At 45.4% G+C, this 25,797-nt stretch overlaps 2 protein-coding genes across 3 annotated transcripts in view; both read right to left on the bottom strand.

Moving 5' to 3' along the window:
* Positions 1-321, bottom strand: part of INTS2 (integrator complex subunit 2) — a 32,229-nt gene extending 31,908 nt beyond the window's left edge. The window contains exon 1 of the mRNA XM_063296361.1: positions 203-321. The gene's annotated coding sequence lies outside the window, so the exon portion shown is untranslated. The remainder of the gene's footprint in view (positions 1-202) is intronic.
* A 7,692-nt stretch (positions 322-8,013) lies between these two features.
* MED13 (mediator complex subunit 13) overlaps positions 8,014-25,797 on the bottom strand; it is a 114,799-nt gene continuing 97,015 nt past the window's right edge. Inside the window, exons 18-30 of one of the 2 annotated variants that reach the window (XM_063296326.1) lie at positions 24,935-25,158; positions 22,592-22,781; positions 21,462-21,906; positions 20,284-20,500; positions 18,720-18,911; positions 17,952-18,175; positions 16,570-16,712; positions 15,428-15,586; positions 15,137-15,325; positions 13,518-13,666; positions 11,760-11,933; positions 10,310-10,410; positions 8,014-9,442 (exon numbers count right to left, since the gene is read on the bottom strand). In XM_063296326.1, the coding sequence (XP_063152396.1) occupies positions 9,310-9,442; positions 10,310-10,410; positions 11,760-11,933; positions 13,518-13,666; positions 15,137-15,325; positions 15,428-15,586; positions 16,570-16,712; positions 17,952-18,175; positions 18,720-18,911; positions 20,284-20,500; positions 21,462-21,906; positions 22,592-22,781; positions 24,935-25,158 (2,540 nt within the window). In that variant the 3' untranslated portion in view covers positions 8,014-9,309. The remainder of the gene's footprint in view (positions 9,443-10,309; positions 10,411-11,759; positions 11,934-13,517; positions 13,667-15,136; positions 15,326-15,427; positions 15,587-16,569; positions 16,713-17,951; positions 18,176-18,719; positions 18,912-20,283; positions 20,501-21,461; positions 21,907-22,591; positions 22,782-24,934; positions 25,159-25,797) is intronic. The other variant, XM_063296318.1, reaches the window with a different exon arrangement.

The following is a 25,797-nucleotide window of genomic DNA, read 5'->3' as shown; positions in this document are numbered from 1 at the left end:
AGTCAAACACACAGCACAAATTCCAGGAAAGGAACTGTGACCCTGGAACTGCTACTGTGTAATTTAATCGCTACTCCATGGGCCAACCACTTTATTATAGTATGGATTTTCAAAGGCAGCTGTCAAAATATATGTAAAAGAAAGAGAAAGCAACGGATGCAAAAAGCAAACATTATACGGAACGCTACAAATAAATCCATACCATGAAAAATTGCAACCCTTCTTCTCTTCTATGCTTTGAGACCCTAGAAAAACCTGTCTGGAAATTTAGCAACCAAGATTGTGTGCCTTCTGGTTTCCTTAATTTTTTATCCGTGAACCAAACGCGTGGATATAGCAAAGGGGCTAATCCAACTATTAAGCAATACCAAATTCTTCCTTCCTGAGTAATCAGTACTTACAACAGAACACCAAATGTCCACTATGCTACTACTATGCATTAAACAGTATTAAACGGGACACTCGGTGTTGTGATACTGTCCATTTAAAATGTGCGTGTGCTTAAATAATTTTTTCTTTTGGTCATAAAGGAATCTATTTCTTGTATGTTCTAAAGAAAGCAGCTTTTTAAAAGTTTGAGTCAAAGTAAGTTTTTCTGAGCGACTGATCGGATTAACAATACATTACAATATGACATAAATCCGTGTATTTATCAAATTACTCCAGTACAATAGAAAACAATTGCCAACCTCCTATTATAACCCAAAAAATACTGGTTAAGTACAACTTTTATCCTCTTTGCCCTGATCCCTCTGCTTTGGCTACCTGTCTGCTCTTAGACTGATGTATACAGTACCAGGTATGTGGGTGGAGCCATATCAGGGATTATAGGCAAAAATAAAAGCATTGTGCATATTTTTTCCAAACGAGCGCAAAATATTTTCTTCCCTCGTGATGACAAGGGAAGAGCAAGTGAGAGAGAGAGGGGACAATGAAACAAACTGGCTGTCCTGCTCTCTAAGGCTGACCTACCTCACAGGATTGCTGTGAACTTCACGGGGAAGGGGAGAAGCAGGGAGGTTGTTTTAAGTTTATCAGAAAAGGGTAAACAGATATAAAATGACGGGAAAACCCCCCAATAATGACAGCTAGGCTAGTGCAGTGTTGCAGATGTTGGAAGGAGCACGGAGCCCCGGAAGCTCCCTTGGAGGACTTGGGGCCGGTCCCTCTCTCTCAGCCCGACCTACCTCACAGGGTTGTTGTGGGGGGAAATAGCAGGAAGGAGCGCTATGAACACCCCCTTGAGCGCCTGAAGGAACGGCGGGATATGAACCTAATACATGGAAGCGGGGGAAAGCAAGAAGAGGACCCAGGGACGCCCTCACAGGGGAAGCTCCCCTTCCCCACCCGCCCTGAGAACGGGATGCTTCCGCAGGAGGAAAACGCGACACATCCCACCGCTCCGGCCAGGCGAAAACGCCTGGGAAGCACTACTCCCGGGGTAAAAAGTACTACTTCCGCCAATGGGAGGCGAGGCCTCCAAAGGCGAGGAAAAGGTCACTTCCGGTGAGGGCTGGGAGGAGCATCGAGCCCCACCCCCTTAAGGGCGGAACTGACTCCTTCCCTCTTCTCTTCCGCCCGCAGATTGATGATGCGGTGCGAGGCTGGGGTTGTATCGTTGTTGCACTCACACGTGCCTTGTGCTGCGTTTGGGGCGCCGGGTTCGTTATGCTGGGTTGGTTTTTATGCTTCCCCCCCCCCCCGTTAATTACTGCTCTGAGCCGGCCAGGTTTCTGTTACGGAAGATAGGCTGCAAACAAATCTTTTAAATAATTTTTTTAAATTCTGGGGCTAGTTACGTTCCCAACATAAACATCTGGAGGGCACCGGATTGCGGGAAAGTGGTTGAAACCGGGGGGGATATTGGTGGGTTTTAGGTGGCCGGGAAGCTCACCGAGATGCAATCCTTAGTATCTTGAGCATCGATTATATTAAAAGAGCATTTTGGTGGAAGTCCTTTTATATTGCCAGTGTAAGGAAATGGGCCCAGAGAAGAAATCCTGTTTATTATCCCGCCTTTATTTTTATAAATAACTCAAGGCTGCGAACATACCTAACACTACTTTCTCCTCCTATTTTCCCCACATTAATAGCCGACTTGGCAAGCGCCCCCACCCCCTCACCGCAGTTAGGTTCTAAGTGTGGACATGCAATAGGGCGAGAGGGGGGTAATGGGGTGCAAAAGCAGAACATCTTTCTAAAAGCTGGCATGGGCGGCGAGGGTAGTCTTCGACTTTCCCCCACATCACGGTCACAGCAAGGCACAGCTATTAAGCGATGTTCATGAACTGACAGCCGAACTAGTCACTAGGAGGCAGCACCAGCCTGAGTTTGTGGGACTTTAGCAGCTGAGCAGCACCAGACTTGGTTACAGGTAGTCCTCACTTAATGACCATTCGTTTAGTGATGGTACGGACTTCCGATGACGCTGAAAAAACTGGCCCTCACACAACTGTCACAGCATCCCCTGGTCACATGATCACAATTTGGGCGCTTGGCAACCAGTTCACATGTATGACCGTCACAGTGTCCTGTGGTCACATGATCGCCATTTTCGACCTTCCCAGCTGGCTTCTGGCAAGCAAAATCAATGGGGAACCGCATGACTTGCTTAACAACCACATGGTTTGCTTAACAGCGGTGATTCGCTTAATGACTGCTGCAAGAAAGGTTGTAAAATTGGGTCGGATTTGCTGAATGACCCCTTAGCAACCAAAATTCCAGTCCCAATTGTGGTCATTAAGCGAGGACTACCTGTAATACCCGGAAAGGCCACTGAGGGATACCAAGCAGAAAAAATGACCCAAGGGGTGATGACGACAACCACTTCTGCGCTGTTGCCAAGAGAACTGCTTCATGGCATCCAGGAAGTCAGAAGACAAACTCAACGTCAGGGTATCATTTCTTGCTTTTACCTTTTTAGCCCAAGGACTCTATATATACTCCTAAAATCCAAACTTGCTTTCAGAACATTGTTTTTGTGCCAGAAATGGCAATGTGTAGCCTGCCTGCAATTCTGCATTGTGTCACATTTGAGTCCATTCTATGGCATCTAACAGAGGACTGCTGCCAGATGCAAAGCTCAGCCCATGATGCCAACTTGTCCCAACATTGCCCTGCCTATAGTGAGACTATTTGAAACACCAGAACAGCGTTTTTCAAACTTGGCAACTTTAAGATGTGTGGACTTCAACTCCCAAAATGGAAGGAAGTAAAGTTGAACCCCCTTCTGGGAGTCAAAGTCCACACATCTTAAAGTTGCCAAGTTTGAAAAACACTGGTTTAAAACAGTTGACAAACAGGATTTGAAGACAGTCTTCTTCCCAATTTTGGCTCTGACACACTGGCTGCTTTTTTGCTTGGCGGCTAATGAAGTGTGCAGGATGCAAGATAATGTGCCACTAGCTTCAATGTTCTTTTGAAGCCAATGTGGTATACTAGTAAGTTTTGGACTTAGACTGGGAAGATCCAGGCTCAAATCCTGGTGCAATGCAGGGTTGTTGTACAGATAAAACGGGACAAGTTTGAGGTACACACTGCCTTGAATTCAGTACATGACAGCTAAAAAGTGTGCGCACGCATGCTTGTATGTCTTTCAAAGGGCAGACATATCATCCCCAAAATCAAGACATGAAAATCAAGGAAGGCTTCATGAATAATTTATTCCATTTGATTTTTTTCCTTTTAAGTATAAACCTATTTCCATTCCTCAATCACAGTTTGTACAACTTGGCATTCTGCAACAACAGTTTGTTCCTTTTTTATTTCATCCCATTTATCGTCAGGTTAAAGAAAGAAAGAGACTTGGACCATCAAATGAGACTGCTGAAAAAAACTCTCCTCCCATCCCTTAAAATGACCAAGTTTTTTTTTCTTTTAAGAATAGCTTAGCATTTTTAAAACTGGAAACTAGCATTTCCAGAAACTATGCTGCTTTGAATTCCAAGTTCTCAGACCCAGTTTATTTGGAAAGCCTCCTAGTTATACATTAACATTTTCTTCAAAGTTTGACCCTGAGGATTTTATTTTCTTCAACTGAAACGTTACGCTCATAGCAACAGGTGCAAACTAATGATATTTCCTGTATGTTATTTGAGGCCTTGGAGACAGACGCTATTTTCAGGACCACAGAACCAACTTCATGTAAGTGACTCTCAGTTGGAGGAACAACTCCCCCGTGTCGTCTTCTCCCACAACACTACTCTGGCCTGGGGTTTTGAAGTACTAAGAGGAAGCTGGGGTGGAGAAGTCCATTCTACTGGTGCATACAAGGGCAAACTATGTATAAAATCCATCCACTGGACGATCTCAAGAAATCATGTCAAAGTAGTCTTTAGCAGAACATGGTTGACTGAGGAACCATGCCAAGATGAAGAACACCCCAGCCTGAAGCACTGTCATAGACACAGTTGGATATTAACAGAACAACATGCAATGCCACAGGACTGCTGTACTGCACAGAAAACCATTCTGAACCAGTTTTTATCTGAATGGGCTCAAATACCAAGGTTTTATACTGCAGTTAGACAAGAACGCTTCATTAAACCTATCTACAACTTTCCATAGAAGTGTGTGGCCTTAAAAGAAAAGTTACCGAAACCAGAAAAGTACGTCTTGACTCAAACCAGATATATAATGGAAGAACAAGGAAGATGGGTCAATATTTAGTTGATTGTGTCATACCACTGGGTGCGCTGGGTGAGCAACTTACTTAGCCAGGATTTGCGCCCCGTGCTTTAATGGCAGAGGCAACCAATGGGACAAGTTTTACCTCAGACTGGTTACGGATTTCCTGAAATGCTGCTGTCGCCTCTGGCCATCCAGTGAGGTGTCCACTGGTGTCCACTGCTGAGTCCCCAGTTCAAGTAAATTAAGCAGTCAGGTGGTAAGGTTGCCATTTCTCCACGTCACATAGGCCCCAAATCTCAAATCAGAAAAAAGCATAGATACAGTCACATTTCCATTCTAGGCCAGCGTTTCTCAACCTTGGCAACTTGAAGATGCCTGGACTTCCAATTCCCAGAATTCCCCAGCCAGCCATTCCCCAGTCAGCCGCTCGACCCTTCAACTCGGTGGCAATGGCAGTTATCTTAGCCTCTTCGGAAGGGAAGTATGCTGGCTGGGGAACTCTGGGAATTGGAAGTCCAGGCATCTTCAAGTTGCCAAGGTTGAGAAACGCTGGTCTAGACCCATTAAAATATTGCACGCCTCCATACATTTTATCTTGAGTTTGTGCATATGCGTGTGGAATTATTACTCACACACACGCAACACGCATACATTCATGCATATGGCTACCTCCCGGGTACTGCTGCTGCTGCTGCTGCTCCAACTCCATGCTGATCTCATCCCCGGGTGTCCCAGTTACAAAGGTTCCTCCAACTTGCCAGAGTGTATCTGGAGGTACACGGTGTTCTTTCCATGCCTCATTGGATCTGGCCCACTAAGTTCTAGATCTCAATAAGATCTGGCAGCTGGCCGTCTCATTTTATAAGCAGGACTTCTGTGGGGCGAAACAGACAGCTGACTGCAAACTGCTTCCAGTCTAGAGGTGGCCATGCACGGAGAGGATCTGGCAGTTCCGCACCCCTTCAAACAAGAAACATAAGCACCTGACCTTTCCAATCAGTCCACTTTTCAGCCTGGGTCAGACAAGCAAAAAGTAAAGAACACAGTACCCAAGAAACAGAAATCAGTAGCAATCAGGTTTGGCGGTGCTTCTAATAGCAAACAAAATAACACTTGGTTAATTTTGCTGATTTAACCCAGGAGGTATCAGATATGTCCTTGCAATAAGCTGTGTGCAAGGTTCCTCCTTTGTAATTTCTCTGAGTCCAGCTTAGCCAGTCAACAGTCAACCCTAATTTCCACACACCTCAAATGCTCCCATGGTGATGAGCTTACAACACCTTACATCCAAAGGTCCATTTTCTAATCACCACCTAAGAATTTAAACAGCAAGTGGAAACCTGATCATAAAAAGAGGGCCAAATGGGAACTCTGTTCCCTAGCCAATGAGTACAAAGGGCATCTTGAATTTTTTTTTAATTGAGTTTTTGTTTTAAACAAGAAATTCAAAGCATGAGGACGTTTCCAGATGGCTGTGCTATAGGCAGATCTGAAAAAAGCCAGGCCACAGTGGGGATGCAGGCAAAAGAATTATCCACAAGATTTAATTAATTAACTGACTGATCGAAGATGGCCACACAAAATACAGGATGGGCCACATAAATTAGGCTTAGACCGCAACAGAAAAGCACAATGTGGCTGCTTTTAAGTCCTACTGATTTTAATGAGAAATTCTGAACACGTTTTAAAGTTCCCCACTGAAATCCACTGGATGTGACAAAATTCTAACTTTGGCAACAGCACACACCCAAACCACTTTAGTTCAACTGTTTAGAAGCAAAGGGGACAGGAACAAAAAAGGAGCTGAAAAGCATTTGTCATTAATACTTAATTTCCCAGCACAGTGTCCTAGACAGACTAAACAAGATGCAACGCAACAGGACAAATATAAAGGGAAACCTGGCTATTTCAAAATTGGATTTGCACTTATTCGAGGGACTTAATTCTGTCTAAAAAGCTTCAGCCTCTTGTAAGGAAAAATAACTGCTGATCGTAGCTATCTCCTCTGTTGTTAATACAAAATATTAAATCATTTCCATCTTGTAACAATACCAACGTATGTGGTTTTTGGTGCGTCTGACGATAATGGGAAAGTGGCAGTTTTGTTGCACATTAAGGGAACCTGCTAGTAGGGATTCCACCTCCCCATCTCACCCCCACTTGTACACCCCAGTTCAGTATCTGGAGGACAAATAAACACTTCTCGGGTAAATATTTGCTTAACTTGATTTCCGCAGGCAATGAAACCGAAGCCAGGTGGACGCTGGTCATTTTGAGACCTTGTAAAGAAATTAGGGGTTCAGAATACAATACAAAACCAAGCTAGCCAGACTGCTATTATCATGTCTAGTGCTTTGCTGAGACTTGCAGAGGAGCCTCACATAGATGGGGGCTCTAAGGCAGTGTTTCTCAACCTTGGCCACTGGAAGACGGGTGGACTTCAACTCCCAGAATTCCCCAGCCAGCATGGCTGGCTGGGGAATTCTGGGAGTTGAAGTCCACCCGTCTTCCAGTGGCCAAGGTTGAGAAACACTGCTCTAAGGAATTTCATTTGGCGTTCATATATTTCACCATTCAAAGGGTTTCTATTCAATAAGACTAGATATTGCTCCCCAAAAGGTTAAGAATAACCTTTTGGGATCTCTCCAACAGGACGGCAGCGAGAACCCCCTTTTCCCAAGTCCCTACTTACCCACAAGGATGACTGACACCACTTCCGTGATTTTACATATCACACGAAGTTCAGCATCAACATTTGGACCTAAGCCGAGCCCATCGAACTGTGTGTTGCAGTGGGCACTTAGACAGGAACTGCCACAGAGCAAACTTGAAAGGAGCTGCACACAGCTATGGAAAACCGGAGAGAAAAGTATGGCTGCGGGAACGTAAGGAAGCATCACAGATTGGGCACGTCATAGAAGGGGAAGACAGGAAGTGAAGGGTCTGCTGAAAGAAAGGGATGGAAGCAGCAGAGGAAGTCATGGTTTTTCACATCCTTTTCTTATGGTTTCATCACACCGGGGCACCAATGCTTAGTTAAAAGAGGAAAGGGCCTGTACAGGTAAACCCAGAGTTTCCACTACAACGTGCAAACAGCAGAGATTAAATCAAGGCATGGAGAGAAGTAGGGTCTTCCCTCCCCCTCCAAAAAGACTGAACTCGCATTAGTGAAATCAATTCTGAAAGTAAGAATCTAGTGAAAATCTATTTAAATCAGTAACAAACCGCAGTTGTCAGAAATCAAAACCAACCAGTTTTTCCTTCAGCTGCCATTGTTTCAGCCTGTGTACAACGGTTAGAGCGACATAACTCAACCTGAAAGAGAAAGGCGATTTCCCCACAATTCCCATGCTGAGAAGCTTGATCAGTGACGAACACAAATACTTGAAAATGAAAGTGACACAGTTTATTGAGGGGAAGGATTTCTTTTTTTTTTCTTTTTTTAGAAAAAAGTGTTGCGATTTCATCAGATGACACAGATTCCGCCTTGGCTAAAACGCACACAGGGAAAAACAGCAGAGGTCCTTGTAGTAAAGCAGATCCTCCTTCCTTGAGAAACAGGAAGGGGCCTGCAAAAGTTAGTCTCGGCCCTCAACAAAAATACCAATAAAATAAAATAAAATAAAATAAAACAATTTATTATTATTTTCTTCTTTAAATTCTCACTACAAGTTAAACCACCTAACAATATCACTTTTTAATATATTGCCATTATGTTAACTCTGCAAATGGGTGATATAAAATTGCTGTAAGACCTGGTACCTTTTTTTTCTTCAATTTTATATAAACACAGTGAACTTCATTACTGTACACATATAATCTGCAACTACAGCTTAGCTGTAAATCTCCCACACACAATGGTATGGACATTTCTATCCCTCCCCACTTCCTATATTCCCCATTAAACTGTACATCAAGACCAAATACAAATTTTTGCGGTCCCTGACCCCCCCCCACCCGCTTACAAAAAAATAATACTCTAAAAGCAACCTACCGCAACTTTCAATTAAGACGATTACAGATATAATTTTAGACCAATTGCTTTAAAGCAAGAAGGCGGTATAAACCTTCTAGGAAATTTTTTTTTTATAAAAGAGGTTAAGAAATATAAGACAATTTATACATTTAAAAACTTACAATAAATAAGAGATGCAGGCATTTTTTTTTTTTGAATACTAGATACTATAATCCAATACAAGAACATTGCAATGTTCCGAAAGCGATCCACAAATTTTGTTTTTCCTCCCTCATTCATCTTTTTATGGTCTCCATGCTCATTCTTTTTAAAATATTCATTAACATGGCAGGGGCCTATGGCTCATAAACTCTTCACAAATACTGTGACGGGTTGATGGGTGGGGGGAGAATGGATACTTGGCTACCAAAAAGATGCATTATAATACATGTCGACTGACCAGTCCACCACTTCAATCAGCCAGATCTAGGTAACACATCAACAAAAAAGTGGGGAGGGGGCCAAACAACCAGGTTATGCACCTCCCCACCAAAAGTCAGAATGCTTTCTTCCTTGGAACCGATGAAGAATGATTAACAGCCCCCCACCCTCCACCCCCCCATCACAAAAAGACGTTACAGAGAAGAATTAACTGAGTCCTGCAGTGGAATCCTGTTTTCCCTTTCTGTCATGTTTTTCTTCATCTCGCGCAGTTTGGATAAAGATCACAGCATATTCATGATAAAGTTATACAACTGATTCAGCACCACAAAGTGAATTGGGAGACACGACCGCCGGTCCTGGGTCGCAGGGTCACAGGTTAGCCACGAGAGTGCATTGTACTGTTCCAGCACAAACCTGAGGCAGAAACAAATCAACAAATTGCCCGGGTTATCGTTTAGGGAGGTCTTTTCATTTTCAGAAAAGTTCAACAGGTAAAATCCAATTACTCAGCTTCCAACATCCAGAAGCAAATTGTAGTTGTACGCTTAAAAAAATCTGAACATCAGCCAGGAGAGAGCGAGCCTCACTCAGCCCAGACAATACTGGTAAAATTAACTGTGGAATGGCAAGTGGTATTGCCAGAAAAAGAGCATGGAAAAGGCCCTATCCATTGGCCAAAGGACAATCAGCTCTGAGGCACTTGGCTCTTCCCTTGCTTCCCCCATCAGGAAGAATACTCAGGCTGCAGAGTTGAAAAGAAGCCTATTGTGGGTCACCCAGCAACCAGGGAAGTTAGGCTGCCAAACTGCAGAAGTATATCGTTACCATCTGTTGTAAGCCACCTTAAGAGAGTTCCAGTCAAAAAGCAGACTCTAACACAGTGTTTCTCAACCTTAGCAACTTTAAGATGGGTGGACTTCAACTCCCAGAATTCTCCAGCCTGCCTGCCTGCTGGGGAATTCTGGGAGTTGAAGTCCACCCATCTTAAAGTGGCCACAGTTGAGAAACACTGTTCTAAACCTTCTAAATAATTACGCATAGTACCTCAGTCCATCAGGTTCTGAGTGGGTGACTAAGTCAATAGTATTCTCAACAAGACAGGATATAAATGTGTTAAAACAAATGTGCATAGCTTAAATTGTGGAATAAAAGCAAAATAAACAAAAGAAAGCTACTGACAGGTTAAAATAGAGATATGCCCAGTAGTGGATCTTAAAATAATGAAAATGACGACTATATTTCTCTGGCAAGCACCCCCCACCCCACAGCGAACAAGCGTACCTGAGGACATCGGAAGTTTGATTTGAGTCGAGAGGGTGGGAGTGTTTACTGTGAAGTAGCTCGTCCGATTGCACTGAAGGCACGTGGAGGTGCAAAGAAGCCTTTAAGAAAAACCCAAAGCCTAGAATCAGCATTCAGTATGATCCATCTCTCTGAAATGGATGTTCTAGCTGTGGAGCAAAATCTCAGAAGAGGCAATATTATGAATCATAGCTTAGGCCTTAGAATTAAATTGCCTGGAGGTGTTTAAATGGAAGCCCCATAAAAATGTGCAGCCAAGTCCTGCCTAATAATGCCACCTTACTCATTGCTGGCAGCTACTACAGTGTTGGGACACGAAGACAGAAACCGCTGCCTGTGCCACCTAGAAAGGCCACACAGAAAACCCCTTGAATCACAGAGTCCGTTCATTCAACTGGGCCTCCTTTCAACTTGGTGGCCACCAGAAGAGTTGGACTATCACTTTCATAATGTCCAGCTTAAGCCCCCCTACCCAGTATTTCCTTCCTTTCTTCCAGATTTAAAATCTACCAAAGCTCTTGCATAAGACAATAAAACCATGATTATGCTGGTACTCCTACGTTCTTGGAAAGGGCTGTTTGGGGTCAGACCTCCCAGGCCTCAATGGTTAAGGAAGGACAGAACAGAAGATTACCATTACTTAAGGCAGTACACAGCTGTCCCACACTCAGGGCCTTCCGGACATGTACGAGTCACTGAAGTGAGAAATGCTGCACTCCCGTTTTTCTCAAAAAGAATCAACGGCTCAAGATTTCCTCAAATCTCCCGACCCAGTGTGTGGCACAGGAGAGCTCTCCTGCTTCCAGGGATTATCCTCTTTCCCGGAAGGCAGCCCTCCTCAGCCAGGGGCATCCGTTCCTTCTCTCAAAGTGCAAAAAACAGCTTTGATTGAGCCACCCGGCTTGGACTGAGGGGAGGATTACCAGGGACCAAGCAAGGGCTCCAGAATGTCCTGGCAATGGCCTAACCCTTGTTTCCAGAAGCTGGCTGTAAAGGGGGAAAGGCTCCCCACCTTCTCCTCTGCTTAAGCTTCAGTGAGCGGGAGATGTTTCTGGAAGGCAGCAGTTCTATGCCGGGAGTCCTTGGTTATTGCCATCTCCCAAGTCTTGTGGCTGGTACCTCCTTGGGCAGAGGGACAGAAGGTCCCTCCTGCTTTGTAAAAGCAGCAGCGGACTGTAAATATCACGAGCATATTTTACAGCTGTGTTGTTAATATACAGGACACCCATTTCCTACCTGCCATGATCACTACGCTCTTCCTTTCCATCACTGAGCCCACAAAAACTGTCCCTCAGAAACAATGTGATAAAAAGAAAAGGACGCGCTGCCTTTTGGCTTTTACTCCACTGTTTTTCACATCATCTTCTACAAACACCTCTCCCATCCCATCCCATCCCATCCCCAAGTGGCACGCAAGGGAGCGCCTTACCTTAAGAAACAGAGGACACTGACTTTGTGCTTGAGGGCATGCCGACCAAAACCAGTCAGGCAACGGGCCTGCTTTAGCAGTTGAGACGAAGTAGCCAAGGGCCAGTGGCTGCTGCAGGATGTTGGTGACTTCATCGTGGGACTCGGTGGACAGCAGCCGGTCTGTACCTTGACCCTGATGCAACCAACAGAGAAAACGGGCATTTAGGACCGGCCTGAGTCAAAACAAAGGATTATAATTCAGCAATTCAGCACCCTGTTTTAACTAGCGATCAGCCACTTGCTCCTGGGAAACTCACAAGCAAGACATGGGGAGCACGCACACCCACACACTTTCCCTACCCCTCCTAGCCACGGAGTTGATAGCCGGCAACAGCCTTATCACCTAGGAATGCGTTCAATTCACCTTAAAAGGGATGTAAGTCGCTCGCCATGACCGTACCTTGCGCTGGTCAATTTAACTAACCCTGCACTGGGTGGGATCGCATTTCATGAGCGCATTTCAGATGTCCTACATCTCCCGCCATTCAGCTTCATTGGGATACGCTGTTCGGTTCTCGGATTACAGATGGGAGAGGGAGAAAGACACACGCACTCGCCCGACGCTGCACTAGCTATCGATTGTTTACCGGCCAAATTCGAAGTACTGGAGTTGGCTTAGAAAGTCCTTCACGGCTTGGCTCCAGGTCACCTCCGGGCAGGGTTTCTCAGCCCTGGCAACTTTAAGGTGCGTGGACTTCAACTCCCAGAATTCCCCAGCCAGCAAGGGTGTTGAAGCCCACGTGCCTTAAGGTTGCCAGGGCCGAGAAACCCTGCCTTAGGGACTGTCCCCTCTAGGCCAAATCTGCCCACCCGTGAGAAATCAAGGGACTGTGAAGTTGAGGACATGCCTTATTTGTAGTGACCAGCTTCTTAGGGACGATTTTACCCCCTGAGACACACCAGGCACCCTCCTAACTTGCTTTCCAAAGAGCCATGGTTTTGGTTCAGCAGGCATCTGGCAAGTAATCGTCAGTATTCTTGTTTGACCCTACGGCACTGGGCCGCCAGCTTTTTATTCTGCTGATGCTGATGTGGAGTTTTCCTGTTCACCTTTTTGCAAAGTACTTAGTGGGTTACGTCTGTGTCTGTTTATATAAATATATCCTTACCATGCATAGTTCCACGAACCTGTATCGCATTTCCCCTTATTTCCCCTTTTTCTGAAGGCTACTATAATATTTCCTGGTAAAGAAGGATAGTTCAGCCTCTTGATAATTCTGGTGGCTACTTTTGCCACCATCTCCTGCTCCACATGCTCCCTTCAACACGCTACAACTACACCTGAGTAGTATATTCTAAGGGTGATCTTGCTGTACGTAACGCTTGTTTCAAGCGGCACTTGATTCCTGCTGACTAGGCTGACGCGTCCCTGCTGTTTTCTTGACAGCAGCATGGAAGCTTTGTCTCCTTCCGAGATTCTGCTCTTTGACCCCCAGAATAGCCTACAGGCCTGGAGGTCTCCCATCCAAGTGCTTACCAGATGGAACCCTACTTAGCCTTTTCAAGATTAGCTCTGCTACCTACTGGGGCAATCATGATAGTTTTGCAGAGTCATCTGATCACCCTGCCAAGCACTATCATCATCATCATCATCATGAACCCGTATGCATTGGTCGCAGAAGCATTTATGCATTTTGGAGTAAACGCCATATCCGAGACACAATTTCAATCAGCTTTTTTTTTTTTTAAAAAAAATGGTTTTCCCGTGCAATGTTACCTTGCCCATATCGCCTCCATGGGTGAAGTGGGAACCTGGCGAGTGCACAGGGGATCCTGTTGGAGATGCAGGAAGGATGTTTATGATGTCGGGGTCCAGGTCATCTCCAGTGTCCAGCAAATCAAAGATGCCCATTCCATCTGCCCCATCTTGAAAGAAAAGATCCACAAAACAGAAAAGAACTGTTCATCAAGAGTAGCGACTCATATGCTTTGAAAAAGAAAACATACACCCATACATACGTTATAAGACCAAGTAATTGTGAATTTGCTGATTGATGCAATGCGATCTGATCTGATCTGATATGCATGGCCGCCCATCTTGAAACAACTCTGGGCAGCAGCTCACAACAACAATAAAACTATAAACACCATGGATCAAAAACTAAAAACCTGGCACCTTAATCGATCCCCCAGGGTGCCCCCACAATCCTCCGCAGGCTCCACCGCTCTACCCCGGTGCCCGGCTGAAGAACCAGGTTTTAATGGTCTTCTGGAAGGCTAAGAGGGTGGGGGCCTGCTGGATGGCCGGGGGAGGGTGCTCCATAAGGAAGGGACAGCCATGGAAAAGGCCCGCTTCCAAGGTCCCACTAGATGGCAATATTTCAGGGAAGGGACCTGGAGTGTGCCCACCCTATCTGATCTATACTGCAGCAGAGAGTGTTTGGGGCTGAACTACAAAGACGGGGTCTGAGCTGTTACGTAACCAGGATATTCACTGGGTAACACGGCCAATGAACCAGCTATTTAAGTCTACCCATGTCTGACACTTTGCAAATCTATCTTTTTTCAATTTACTGTATTTGTTTCAAACTGCAAAGAACTGGCTGCGCATATTCTCCTTAATTCCTCTGTGAATAGCCTATCACGTTTCAAGCAAAGTTTTCAGCTGAGGTTGGCATAAGATCGAACGTAATCGGTGTAGTTTCTGCAAATGGGAAGTTTGCTTTGTTACAGTGAAGGGTTTCTACAAAGCAACCAGTACAGGTAGAGCCGTGTACAGGTAATCCTCACTTGCCAACCACTCACTCAGCGACCATTTGAAGTCACGACGGTGCTGAAAAAGGAGACTCAACAACCGGTTCTCCAAGTTGCGGCTACCGCAGCATCCCCGCAGTCACGCGATCACCATCTGCGACCTCCACAGCCAGCTTCCGACAAGCAAAGTCAACGGGGAAGCCGGCAGGAAGTCGCAAGTCAGAGTCACGTGATGTCACACTTAATGACCTGTGGTGATCTGCTTAACGACTGCAGCCAGAACTGATGTTGTAAGTTGGCGTGGTCACGTGACATTTCACTTAATGACTGCGATGGAGCTGCCGGTCCCAATTACGGTTGGCAAGTGAAGACTACTTGTGCTTGTGAAGAGTGATGTGTGGGAATCCTGAAGCTAGTGACGTTAGCAGAAGGAAGGGAAACCCTCACCCACGGGAATTAGCAAGGAAAGCGTCTGTATGCTGTTGGGAGGCGATGGGCACAGTTGCCTTCCACGTACTGATCCAATAAAACAGCTGTATCTTAACCAACAGCTCCTCTATTAATTTAACTCTGCTATTAAGTCCTTGAGCATACCCACACATACACGCATGCACACGCACAGGCGCACACACACACACAAACCATTGTTCGTATTAAAGGCCAGTTCCAAACCAGTTTCAGTGGTGTAGGTGGACGGTGCTAGCTGCACAGAGGCAGAGGTGGGGAACACAAGTATATGCGTGCACGACGTGTCCTGTGGGGTATTGAGCTGCGATGTCTGCATATTTAGGGTGGTGCTGCGCCCAAACACCGAGCCGGTTGACACAGAATCTTTAGAAAGAGAAGAACAAAGGAGAATTACCCTTGGTATCAAGGCTGTCAATACTCCCCTAGGCGGGAGTTTGCAGGTGACGAAAAGGACTTCGGCAATACCTGGCATGATGACAAAAGATCCCTGAGGTTCCATCGCCACCAGGCACGCACTAAGGATGCTGGGGGAGTCAGCCGCAGATATGCCACACATCCTGCACATATCTTTGAGCCTTTTGCTAAGAGACTGCAGGTTTCGGCGACTCAGCAAACAGCTCCAGTCTGGAAAGAAAACAGCATGGGTGACTTCCTGGGACGTCACTTTCACAGCGATGAAAGCAATTTTGCCTGCAGAGGTGGAAGCTGTCATTGTGGAGGGTTTTAAAGGCACGAGTAAAAGGGTTTCACGCCACTCTGACTGCAACCAGTTAGAGTGCCCGGATGTTATCTGCCCTGTAGTCTGGCAAGCAAAGGAAAACATGTGAGAATGATTTACCAAAAAGGATGCTCGTTAGCTGAAAAAGTTGGCATATATAGGTCCAACCAATTAACAAAACAAGACCCAGGGCAACTAGGGCAACCATCCAAACCCCAATCCTCGAGAGCTACTTTATTCCCCAGAGAGCAGTCCATGAGCCAGGAGTCATCCTCTGCAAAATACAGCGTGGTAAGGTGCCCTTGAAAATGGGTTTGAAGGGCAGCATAAAAATAAAAGTTTGGTATGTTTCACGTGAAAGGGGTAAGTCTCATTCTTTATGTTTAGTTTAAGAAGACGGTTAATGCATACCTACAGGCCTGCTCATGAAACAAATATCCTAATTTGGTAACTTCTGGCCTATATTTGAGCCTGAACGTGCAGGGGTTCCCCAAGGCCAGAAAACTATTTCAAGGGTATGTTTAGACCAGCCTTTCTCAACCTTTTGACCCTGGAGGAACCCTTGAAATAGTTTTCTGGCCTTGGGGAACCCCTGCACGTTCAGGCTCAAATATAGGCCAGAAGTTACCAAATTAGGATATTCGTTTCATGAGTAGGCCTGTCTATACTGTATGCATTAACTGTCTTCTTAAACTAAACATAAAGAATGAGACTTACCCCTTTCACATGAAGTTGCCCGAATTTGAAATATTTTTTTAAATAAATCGTGATCTTCCAGGGAACCCCTGGTGGCCGCTTGCGGAACCCGAGGGTGCCACGGAACCCTAGTTGAGAAACCCTGGTTTAGACAGTTTACATACCACCATTTCAAGACAGGTTTCCATAGTACCTTTCAGTTCCCCATGGCCAATTCTTCCAAGGCGTCCTATGACGACTCTCCACGGCACCGAACTCATCTGCACAAGACCCAAGCACCACTCCCAGAGTTTCTGGAGGCCAAGTCTGCGGGCAGATCCTTTTTTCCTACGAGCTCTATTTAGAAACAAAAGTTCTTCAGTAAATATAGTTGCCCACGCCCCCGCTCAGATGCCTGCAGAGAACAGTCTGACGTGCTACATCATCAAATAGTACAGTTGTATCTTTTCTAAAGTTTGCAAATCGTTTCACGGTTGAACCATTTCTGAACATCTTCCTCTCATTTAATTATCTGAAAGAGCAAAAAATGACAGCGCAGCCTCCCTTGCAAAAAGGACGGCATTCCTGCTCTCTACCCTACTTTTTAAAATGAAAGGTTAGTAAATAAAAAATCGAATTGGCTTTTGATTATCAAAAAAACAGCTAAAACCAACCACTTATCAAATAGGAGTCTGTTTCCGGGTCCAATTCAAGGTGCTGGTGTTGACCTTGAAAGCCCTCCGTGGCATGGGGCCGAGTTATTTGAGGGACCGCCTCCACCCAATTACATCTACCTGTCCTACTAGATCCAGCAGAGAGGGCATGTGGCAGGCTCCGTGGCCTAGGGCAGGCCCTAGGTGGTGGGCCTTTTCTGCTGTGGTGCCTGCACTGGTTGGCCTCGTGACTCCTGAGCTTTCGGGGGTCCCTCAAGTCCTGGTTGTGCCAGCAGGCCTGGGGTCCCTGGGGACAGCTGAGCTAGTGAGATGGCTCCACTACTCCATGTTAACATCCCTCCCTCTGTTATTTCCTTTCTGTTTTTAGCTCTGTTTTTATTGTTCTTAAGTAATCATTAGACAATGGTTTTAATTAACAATTGTTTTATATATTTACTGCTTTAACTGGATTGCTGTATGCTGCCCAGAGTCACTTTCGTGAGATGGACGGCTATATAAACATGATTATGAATGAATGAATGAATGAATGAATGAAAGAAAGAGTGTAAAAACTCCCATAGTAATACAATTACAGCATAAAAATGAGAGAAGAAGATAGGAAGGAAGGGTGTAAAAACTCCCATAGTAATACAAATACAGCATAAAACTGAGAGAAGATGATTTCTGGAAGAGAAAAATTTATAGGGTTTTTTTTTCCTAAAAGAAGGAAAAAGATGAGCAGGAGGGGGACAGAGAGAACACATCTGCCTTTAGTAGATCATCTGTGGAAACGAATTCCAAGAGACTCTGTCTCTTCCTTACTTGCAACGTAACAACTTTAAGGATCTTAAAACTGGCTGCTAAGGTATCTTAAAAGGCCATCCTCTCCCATCTGGCTTACAGTCTAAAACATACAATGCCAAAAGAGATGATATAGGGGTACCTGTTCGGTACGTCAACATTGATGATGCATGTTTCCAAAAGTTCTCCGTACAGATCTGTGCATGATGCCAGAAGCCACCTTTGATCGTGGGACAGGCAATAGCCCACAAAAAGCACATTGTATTTCTGCCCAGCCTCGCCAAATGTTTCCCCCAGCTCAGTCTGTTTATCTTTGACAGGAGCCAGTATGAAAGGTGGAGCGTAGAGTTTAATACACTCTGGTCTCTGCAAAGCGCACACACAGGAAAAAAAAAAAACAGAATATCAGAAACGTTACACTTGTTTTACAGTAACTGTGTTTTTAAAAAACAGAATTGTCTCTCTTCCCCACACCAACTTTACCCACCTTCTGTTTTCACAAATACATCCATCCTTCGTATCTATCCCCAATTCCGCAGCCCCTCTCAACTAAGCACAAAAAGCAGCTGAGTTGGCAGTTAATCACAGTAAAACTAAGAGCCCAGGAATAAACAGACCATTATTCTAATGCTCTAATCTTGTAGCAAAGATAGGAAGCTTTGAGGTAAAGAAGAACATCGCTTTAGCTCCGCAGAGACATGGGGAAAGAAAGTACAGGAAAACTCCTGCAGCTGCTTCCCTTCCACAAATTACAGCGCAAGAGTCAGAAGCTCCTTCAGATCCTTCCCAGTAAGAGCAAGGGACATTCACACCCTGGAACCGTCCTCATACTGGGACTCAATTTTATTCAGCTAGTATTTCTCAAACCTCTACTAGAATTTCACCTTGTTCTCCCATTTGCAGTACTCACATCAGGACTTTTGAGTGCCATTTCCACAGCTAAGCCTGGGCCAAACCCCGTTAACGTTTTCACATTGGTTGATGCTGGGAGTGGTCTTCGGCACTGTGTAAAGGCTGAAAATGCCAGCGATTTCAAGTGCTGGGTGTAGATCTGTCTGTCTTCATTCTTGACAGGTTGCAACAGATATTGACAGGGAACAAGCTGAGCACAAGAGAGAGCGAGCGCACATCTATTAATCTGGGCATCTATTAATCTATTTAATGCTACTGTGCTACTACTATGGCTTCAGAGCTATTAAAAAGAGTGAAAGTGTGAAGCATATAGGCGTCCTATCAACTTTCTTTTTCTCTGTTAAGACCATTCCCAAGACTAAAACTTAAGGTAAGATCTGCCCTTTGGTCACCAACTTTTTTTTTTCTTGCCCAAAGAAATAAACATTATAAAACCTGATCATTTTATAACAACAGGTAGATGGCTTGTACACCCCCCCCTACATCTTTCCCGTAATTTTATGAAGCTTAGTCCATTAAACAATAAATAACAAAACAGCGGAAAGAGGCTTTTGCAGGTCGCGCCGACTGACCTTCTGTGTAACTGAGACCGTTTTGTCTGTTGCTTTTCTCTGTAAAACATTCTGAAATGCGCAACTGAAATGCTGAAGGAGACTGGGGAGGAAAGCCCAGCAGAGCAGGCATCTGCCAGGACCAAAACACTTCCCCCTTTTCGAGCACTCCAGTCAAAGTTGGTGCAGCCCCTGCAGTCACTGACCAATATACCCCATTCCAATGCAAGGAGCTGGCACAATATGCCCCTAGCACAAATAACAGGAGGGTCACTGCCATCTACCTCTTCTAGCAGCAGACCTGCTCACCTATCCAGGTCTTGGAAGAGGGAAAGAGAAGCTGCCTGCAAATCAAGGGGCATCCCTGTGCCTGGCAGAGTAAGAATGTCTCAGAAGAACAATCCAAAACAGAAGACCTTGCACCAGTATAATGTCCGTACGTACACACACACACACACACACACACACACACGTCTTCTAGTCATTTTTGACCCCTGACGACTGCCTGGACTTGTCCCTGCAGTTTTCTTGGTAAGATTTCAGAAGCGGCTTCCCATTGCCTGCTTCCTAGGGCTGAGGGAGGGTGACTGGCCCAAGGTCACCCAGCTGGCCTCGTGCCTAAGGCAGGACTAGAACCCACCGTCTCCCGGTTCCTGGCCTGATGCCTTAACCACTCCCTCAGACTGGCTCTCAGTGCAAAATAATACAAGTATTTAATCTACGTGATTTTGACTACCAAACAGAATCTGTGCAGGAAATATTGAGATACAGAGGAATCTGGAACCTTCCAAAGTTTCTGGACTGGACTTCCCATCACCCCTTATCAATGCCCATGCTGGCTGACTGGGTCCCACAACGTCTAGAAAGAGGCACCATTCCCTATCCAACCTTCAAGGCAAACTAGCCGAGGACTGGGAAGAAACTGGTCACTGCAAGGCACCAACGCTCCAAAGGTCTACCATGCAAAGGTGGAGGTCCAGCTGGCACCAGCATTCTATTCCAGCAGCTCACCTGAACAGCGACGATGTTTCTAATGTTAGGAGGAAGATTTTGGATCATTTCTAGAAAGCAGCGGAGAAGCCCAAGAGTCCACACATTTGAGGAGGTGCTCTCCTCTTTCTTCTCGTATGTGAAAGGATCAACGATGTAAACGACGATGGCGGGCGGATAGGTGACCGCGTGCGAATCCCCGTCTGTGGGAATTCCGACTCTGTCCCGTTCCATAGTGCTGGAAGGAGATGGCAAGCAGAACGGCTGAGAGATGCAGGCAGTTTCTCTCTTGTGCGAAATAAATTCCTACGGAACAGGGCTGACTTCCGCTCATCCCACCTGGAAGACGGAGTCCCCAGACCTCCAGTGTTGAGTATTTGGGCATTTAAATCTTCTCCTCTTCCAGACAATCAGTCCCTTGTGCAAGCCTGCCCCACGCCCCACCTCACCCACTCCATATATCCCACCTGGGGGACCTAAGTGACACCACCTTTGATCCTGACAAGTTAGGGACAATCCCCTCCTGCTGATTTATTGCTTCTTGAGACTTCAGGCCTGGTGCCTACGTCAGCAAAGGACAAGAATTACATTCGGCCTGCCCGTGCCCTGATGTTGCTTCTCTGTCTTCAGTGCAGGTTCCTAGGCAGTTCGGTGGACAGCCAAGATGCCAGGAGGCCATGTTTAGGAACCCTGAACAAATGAGGGGACTGGTAATCCAACCTGAGGATTCGCTGTGCAGTGGCCATTAAGGAGGAGACCCTCAGGAAATAAGGACCAGGAAAAGCAACGGATAGGATGTTATTCGCTCATTTTCACACTTTCTCACACACGTCTACTCGTCTGCACAGGCAACGTGGCTCAGAAGGGCAAGATGAACCCAGCTGCAGAAGTGGGAAGCCACAGCAGAGCTCATGTTTAAAATCTTCCACGGTTGAGCATATTTTAAGGATAGGCAAGGCAATGTGAACCTGCCCTGAAGGCTTGGGCTACAACCAAACATTCCGGCTCAAAGTCCTGTGAGGTCACGAAGAGCACTTGGCAAAGCTAAGCCAGTCACCATTCCGGGCTGTACCGTGATAATACTAAAACTGGGAGCGGGAAGAAAGAACACCTGTAAGAACCCTGGACTTCCCAAAGAAAAGTCAGGAGGCACCTAAGTTTTAAAAGCAACCCCTAAAAAACTTTGAACAACACATTACCTTTCTGAAACCTCCGGGTGCGGCTGTGCTGGGGCAGACAAGGCTTCCCCAGTCATCCCCGCCCCTTGCTGCTGTTGCTGTATCCCGGCCTGCCCATTCTGGACCGCCGCGGGCTGGGTGGGGAGAGAGGAAGCAGCCGTATTGTTCACGCTGCCAAAAGGGGGAAACGAAGAAGGCTTGCTGGCCGGCATCCCGCTGCCCTGGCTGGAAGAAGAGGACGAAGCAGCAGTTGTGGTCAGGGTGGAGCTGGCAGTGGTGGCAGAAGTAGTGATGGCACTGCTCGAATTCACTGTTACGGCGTTGCTGGTGGCAGACGAAGGGGTGGATGATGGAGTGGAGCTGCCTGCAATCTGAGGCTGAGTGGAAGCAGGATGGCTGGTGGGAGGAGCTAGGCTGGACTGAGAAAGCAAGGAATTGTCCAATGGCTGTGTAGCAAGATAAGGACCTTGAAACAGAAAAAGGCACACAGAAATCAGTGGTTTTGTTTCTGCCGACTCGACTGGACATAGCGGGGTGTTATTTGTATTCCCTGAAATTAAGTACCCACCAAGCTGAGGGTGCGTGAGAATTTATGTTGCAGGAAAGAAAAAGCCGTCTCCAGAATTGGCACCTGTTTGTGAAGGACAGCTTCTCCAAACCCATCCATTTTATCCCCCTATAACTGTGAGCTGCAACACCCACCACTCCCCATGAGCTACCTGGACACCTTGGTACACAGCCCCAAATGCTCTGCAAAGCTTTGCATTTTTGTGGCAGACATGCAGGATATGGAAAAAAACAACAACAGACATGGAGTTGGAAATCAGAAGGATTTCTAAAGCTCTTAGGCTGTGGTAAAGTATCACTCTTGGAGTTGCAAGGCATGTTCTGGACACAAGAGGGCAGTGCGCTTTTCTGACTAGCAGCCCATTGCCATTCTCCATAATGCTGCTAGAAAAGTCACACGCAGAAGGTGTGTGTCAAATAATGTGGATAATTGGCCCAGGATTCTAGAGTGATACACTGCACGCCCAAGTGCAGGGATGAGTTTGCATTTTCGAAGGCCAGTATCACAAAGCGTTCAGCGTTGTTCCAAGGACTCCTATTTTTCAGTGCTGCTTTAGGAAAAAAGGGGGGGGCAGAAACCATACCCAGGTCGTATCTGCAGACTTGAGCGTAGAGCTTGAGTCTAGAAAACGATTCCTTGTTGGCATGAGCTGTCTGAGAGAACCACTCGGCCACAGACTTCCCGGAGAGTTTGTTTGAAGCAGTGGATCCCACTCTCATGATCCCGTCAGGCAACAGCTTGCAGATGGGTCGATGCAAGCCAAGTTTGCAGGACTGCAGAACAACATAAGCAGGAGGGAAGCACGGTGAATGCAAAGCCCTGGTGACTGATTCCAGCACGTGTACTCAAGAGGCCAACCCACGAGGACAAAGTCATCCACAGAGCATATAAAAAAGCCGGGGAATACAGAATAAGCAGGAAACAGGTGACATTTCTGCCAATTAAGCCATCACCAAATTCTTGGTCCCTTATTGCCCTTGTCAAGGAATGCCAAAAGTTGGAGTGCAGGTGGGCAAACAAACAAAGAAGGTTAATTTAAAAGTACCAGTTTACTCTGGTAGCAGTTGAATGCCATTCGTTGCTTGTTTTCGAGTGACCTCTGCAACTGAGATAAAGCATCACGTTCTATTGTTGTAATTTAGGTTTAAAAATTATAGTTTCTAATGCTAAGTGCTTTCTCTCTCACTTTCAAATTATATTTTGTTACTTTTTCTGTTTTGTCCCTTCACTGGCATGCATGGTAAATAAACGTGATAGATGTACCACAGCTCTCTTTGACTGAATGTCCTTTTGGCAGGGTATAATTTAGACCAAGGGTATGTTAGAAAAAGTCATGATAATCCCGCAAAAAGTTATGCTAGGATACTGTATCAAACGCTCAAAATTATGCTGACATCTTTTTTTAAATATAATTTTTATTGAAGAAATTTTTAACAAGAAAAACAATACAAATATTAAAAAAGAAACAAAAAATAAGGAAGAATAGTAAGTAAAAAAAAAGAAATAGAAAAAGTAGAAATAGAAAAGCTTATAAGGAAGCGGCTTCTGATCTTTTTGACAGGGGAGCATTTATATTTTACCCTCTCTACGGTTACATCATAATTTCCTTCTTTCCATAAACTACCCTTTCTAATCTTCAAACCCATAAATCACAAGTTCATTTTTCTCTTTTTTTCAGCAAAAAATCCACAAGGGGTTTCCAGTCACTGAAAATTATGTTGACATCTTCCAAGATCAGTGGAGTAATCATGAAATAAGCCATCACAAATTCAAAATATGCAAATGAAGCAAATTCTACTCCACAAACGTTTAGACTGTAATATGGTCCTTTCCAGATTTATTGGGGTAACAATTCCCAGAATTGCACAGACAACTTCTTAGGAATTTTGGAACTTGTCTGAAGGACATAAGATAAAGAAAGCTGGCTGACATAATTTTAAATTGTATTTAAGGAGTTACCACACTTATAGAACAAGATGTAGTACACTATATATTTTGCCTCTCAGCTGTGAGTACATATAACCTTTCAAATTTGAATGCGTTTTGGATACAACCTTACTTTAAAAAAGTAATAATATACTTCACAAAAACAGCAGTGTTCTCACGACACTTTTAAAAGCTAAAATTTTGCAAGCCAGAATCTTTTCACTACACACATCGGCTGGATTCACACAATATACTTGACCAGATGACTTGGAGACCTAGCAGCTGCCCATGGGCAACCCATATTATGCTTGCTTGCTTAAGCTGGTTTGTCTTATTGCCACACGGTGTTCAAAACCTCAGCCTGTTTGGTTAGTTCATAATCCAGTGTGTCCAGCAAACCCAGGAAATAGGTTAATTCAGTAATTAAATTAGAAGTTGTGTGATCCCAACCATTAGGATGCTAGTTAATGTAACAGATAAACAGCATGTGTCATGCCCAGCACTGTAAAACAAGATCGAATCAAACTATCTTCCCCCCCCATCCTTAATAAACCCGGGAAAAACACTGTATTGTGACTCTCACGTGGAGCCCAAAGGCTTTAACAAGATGACTGGCTAATAAGCTGGGGCAGGAACTACCAGGGAGGGGTCCAGAACATTTTAAAATGACGTATATAACGCAGGGAAAGGAGAGATGAAGCCTTCCCATCAAGGATGGAACAGCCTTTTGGAAAACACAGAGAGTTCAGCAACCCTACATTACAAGATGTGCTGCTGTACTGCAGGAGGGCAGTACAAAGGTTAACCACATGATGGCATCTTCAGAAGAAAAACCAGAGGCGGCTTTTATCTTACTCGACCATCCATTTTAGTTGCTTTGTTCAGATACGGCCGGCCGGCAGGACTTCTCAGCGACAGCTGGAATGCAGAGTTGATGAATGATCACTGGGGGTGGGGGCGGGGGCCCTACAACTCAAAGAACTGCCCTTAAACTCCTAACCTCATATATTGCAGTCAGATCCCGAAAGAAGGTCTTCGCGCCGTTCAGCAGGGCTTCGTTCTCCGGACACACCACAACGTAGGCAATGTCCCTCTGAGATCCGTAGGGTTCCAGCATCAGCCTCTCCCAGTATGGTAAGGCAAACGGCGACAGCACCAAGAAGTCATAATCGTACCCCAACAAGAAAGTTGGAATGGGCAGTGGTTCTGGAGACTCATCAGTTCCTGGACGAGAAAACAGTAGATTTTTTCCCCATTAGGTCCTGAGAATGTCACAGACTGACGCGGCTATCCACCCCTTCTCCAAGAACATAGGAGTTACTGAACTTGAAGAGGCCCCCGTGGATTACATGAATTTATATAAGAACTTTTTAACATCCCCATCTTGGATTTTATATTTGTATTTATACTCTTATTTAAGAATACTGTTTTGTTTTATTTTAACCTGTATTTATTTTAGCTTTATTGTAAACCACCCAGAGTTGCTCTCTGAGTGAGACGGGAGGTGACGAAATTTGAATTATGTATGCATGCAGGTATGTTTGTCGTGGAGAATGACAGGGCTAAGGTCCTGCGGGATGTCCAGATCCAGGCGGACAGGCAGGTACTGGCCAGTCAACCAGACATCGTGGTGGTAGACAAGGACCAGAAGACAGCGGTGGTGACAGATGTAGCGGTGCCAAGTGAGAGCAACATCAGGGAGGAGGAGGATGAGAAGCTGGAGAAGGACCAGGGCCTGAAGGAGGAACTAGAGAGGATGCGGGAAGTGAAGGCCAAAGCGGTCCCAGTGGTGGTGGGAGCACTCGGGGCTGTGACTCCCAAGCTGGGAGAGGGGCTCCAGCAGATCCCAGGAGCAACATCGGA

The sequence above is a fragment of the Candoia aspera genome, chromosome 1 (assembly GCF_035149785.1).
Source record: "Candoia aspera isolate rCanAsp1 chromosome 1, rCanAsp1.hap2, whole genome shotgun sequence".
NCBI classification, from domain to species: Eukaryota; Metazoa; Chordata; class Lepidosauria; order Squamata; family Boidae; genus Candoia; species Candoia aspera.
This window is presented reverse-complemented; position numbering and strand designations above follow the sequence as displayed.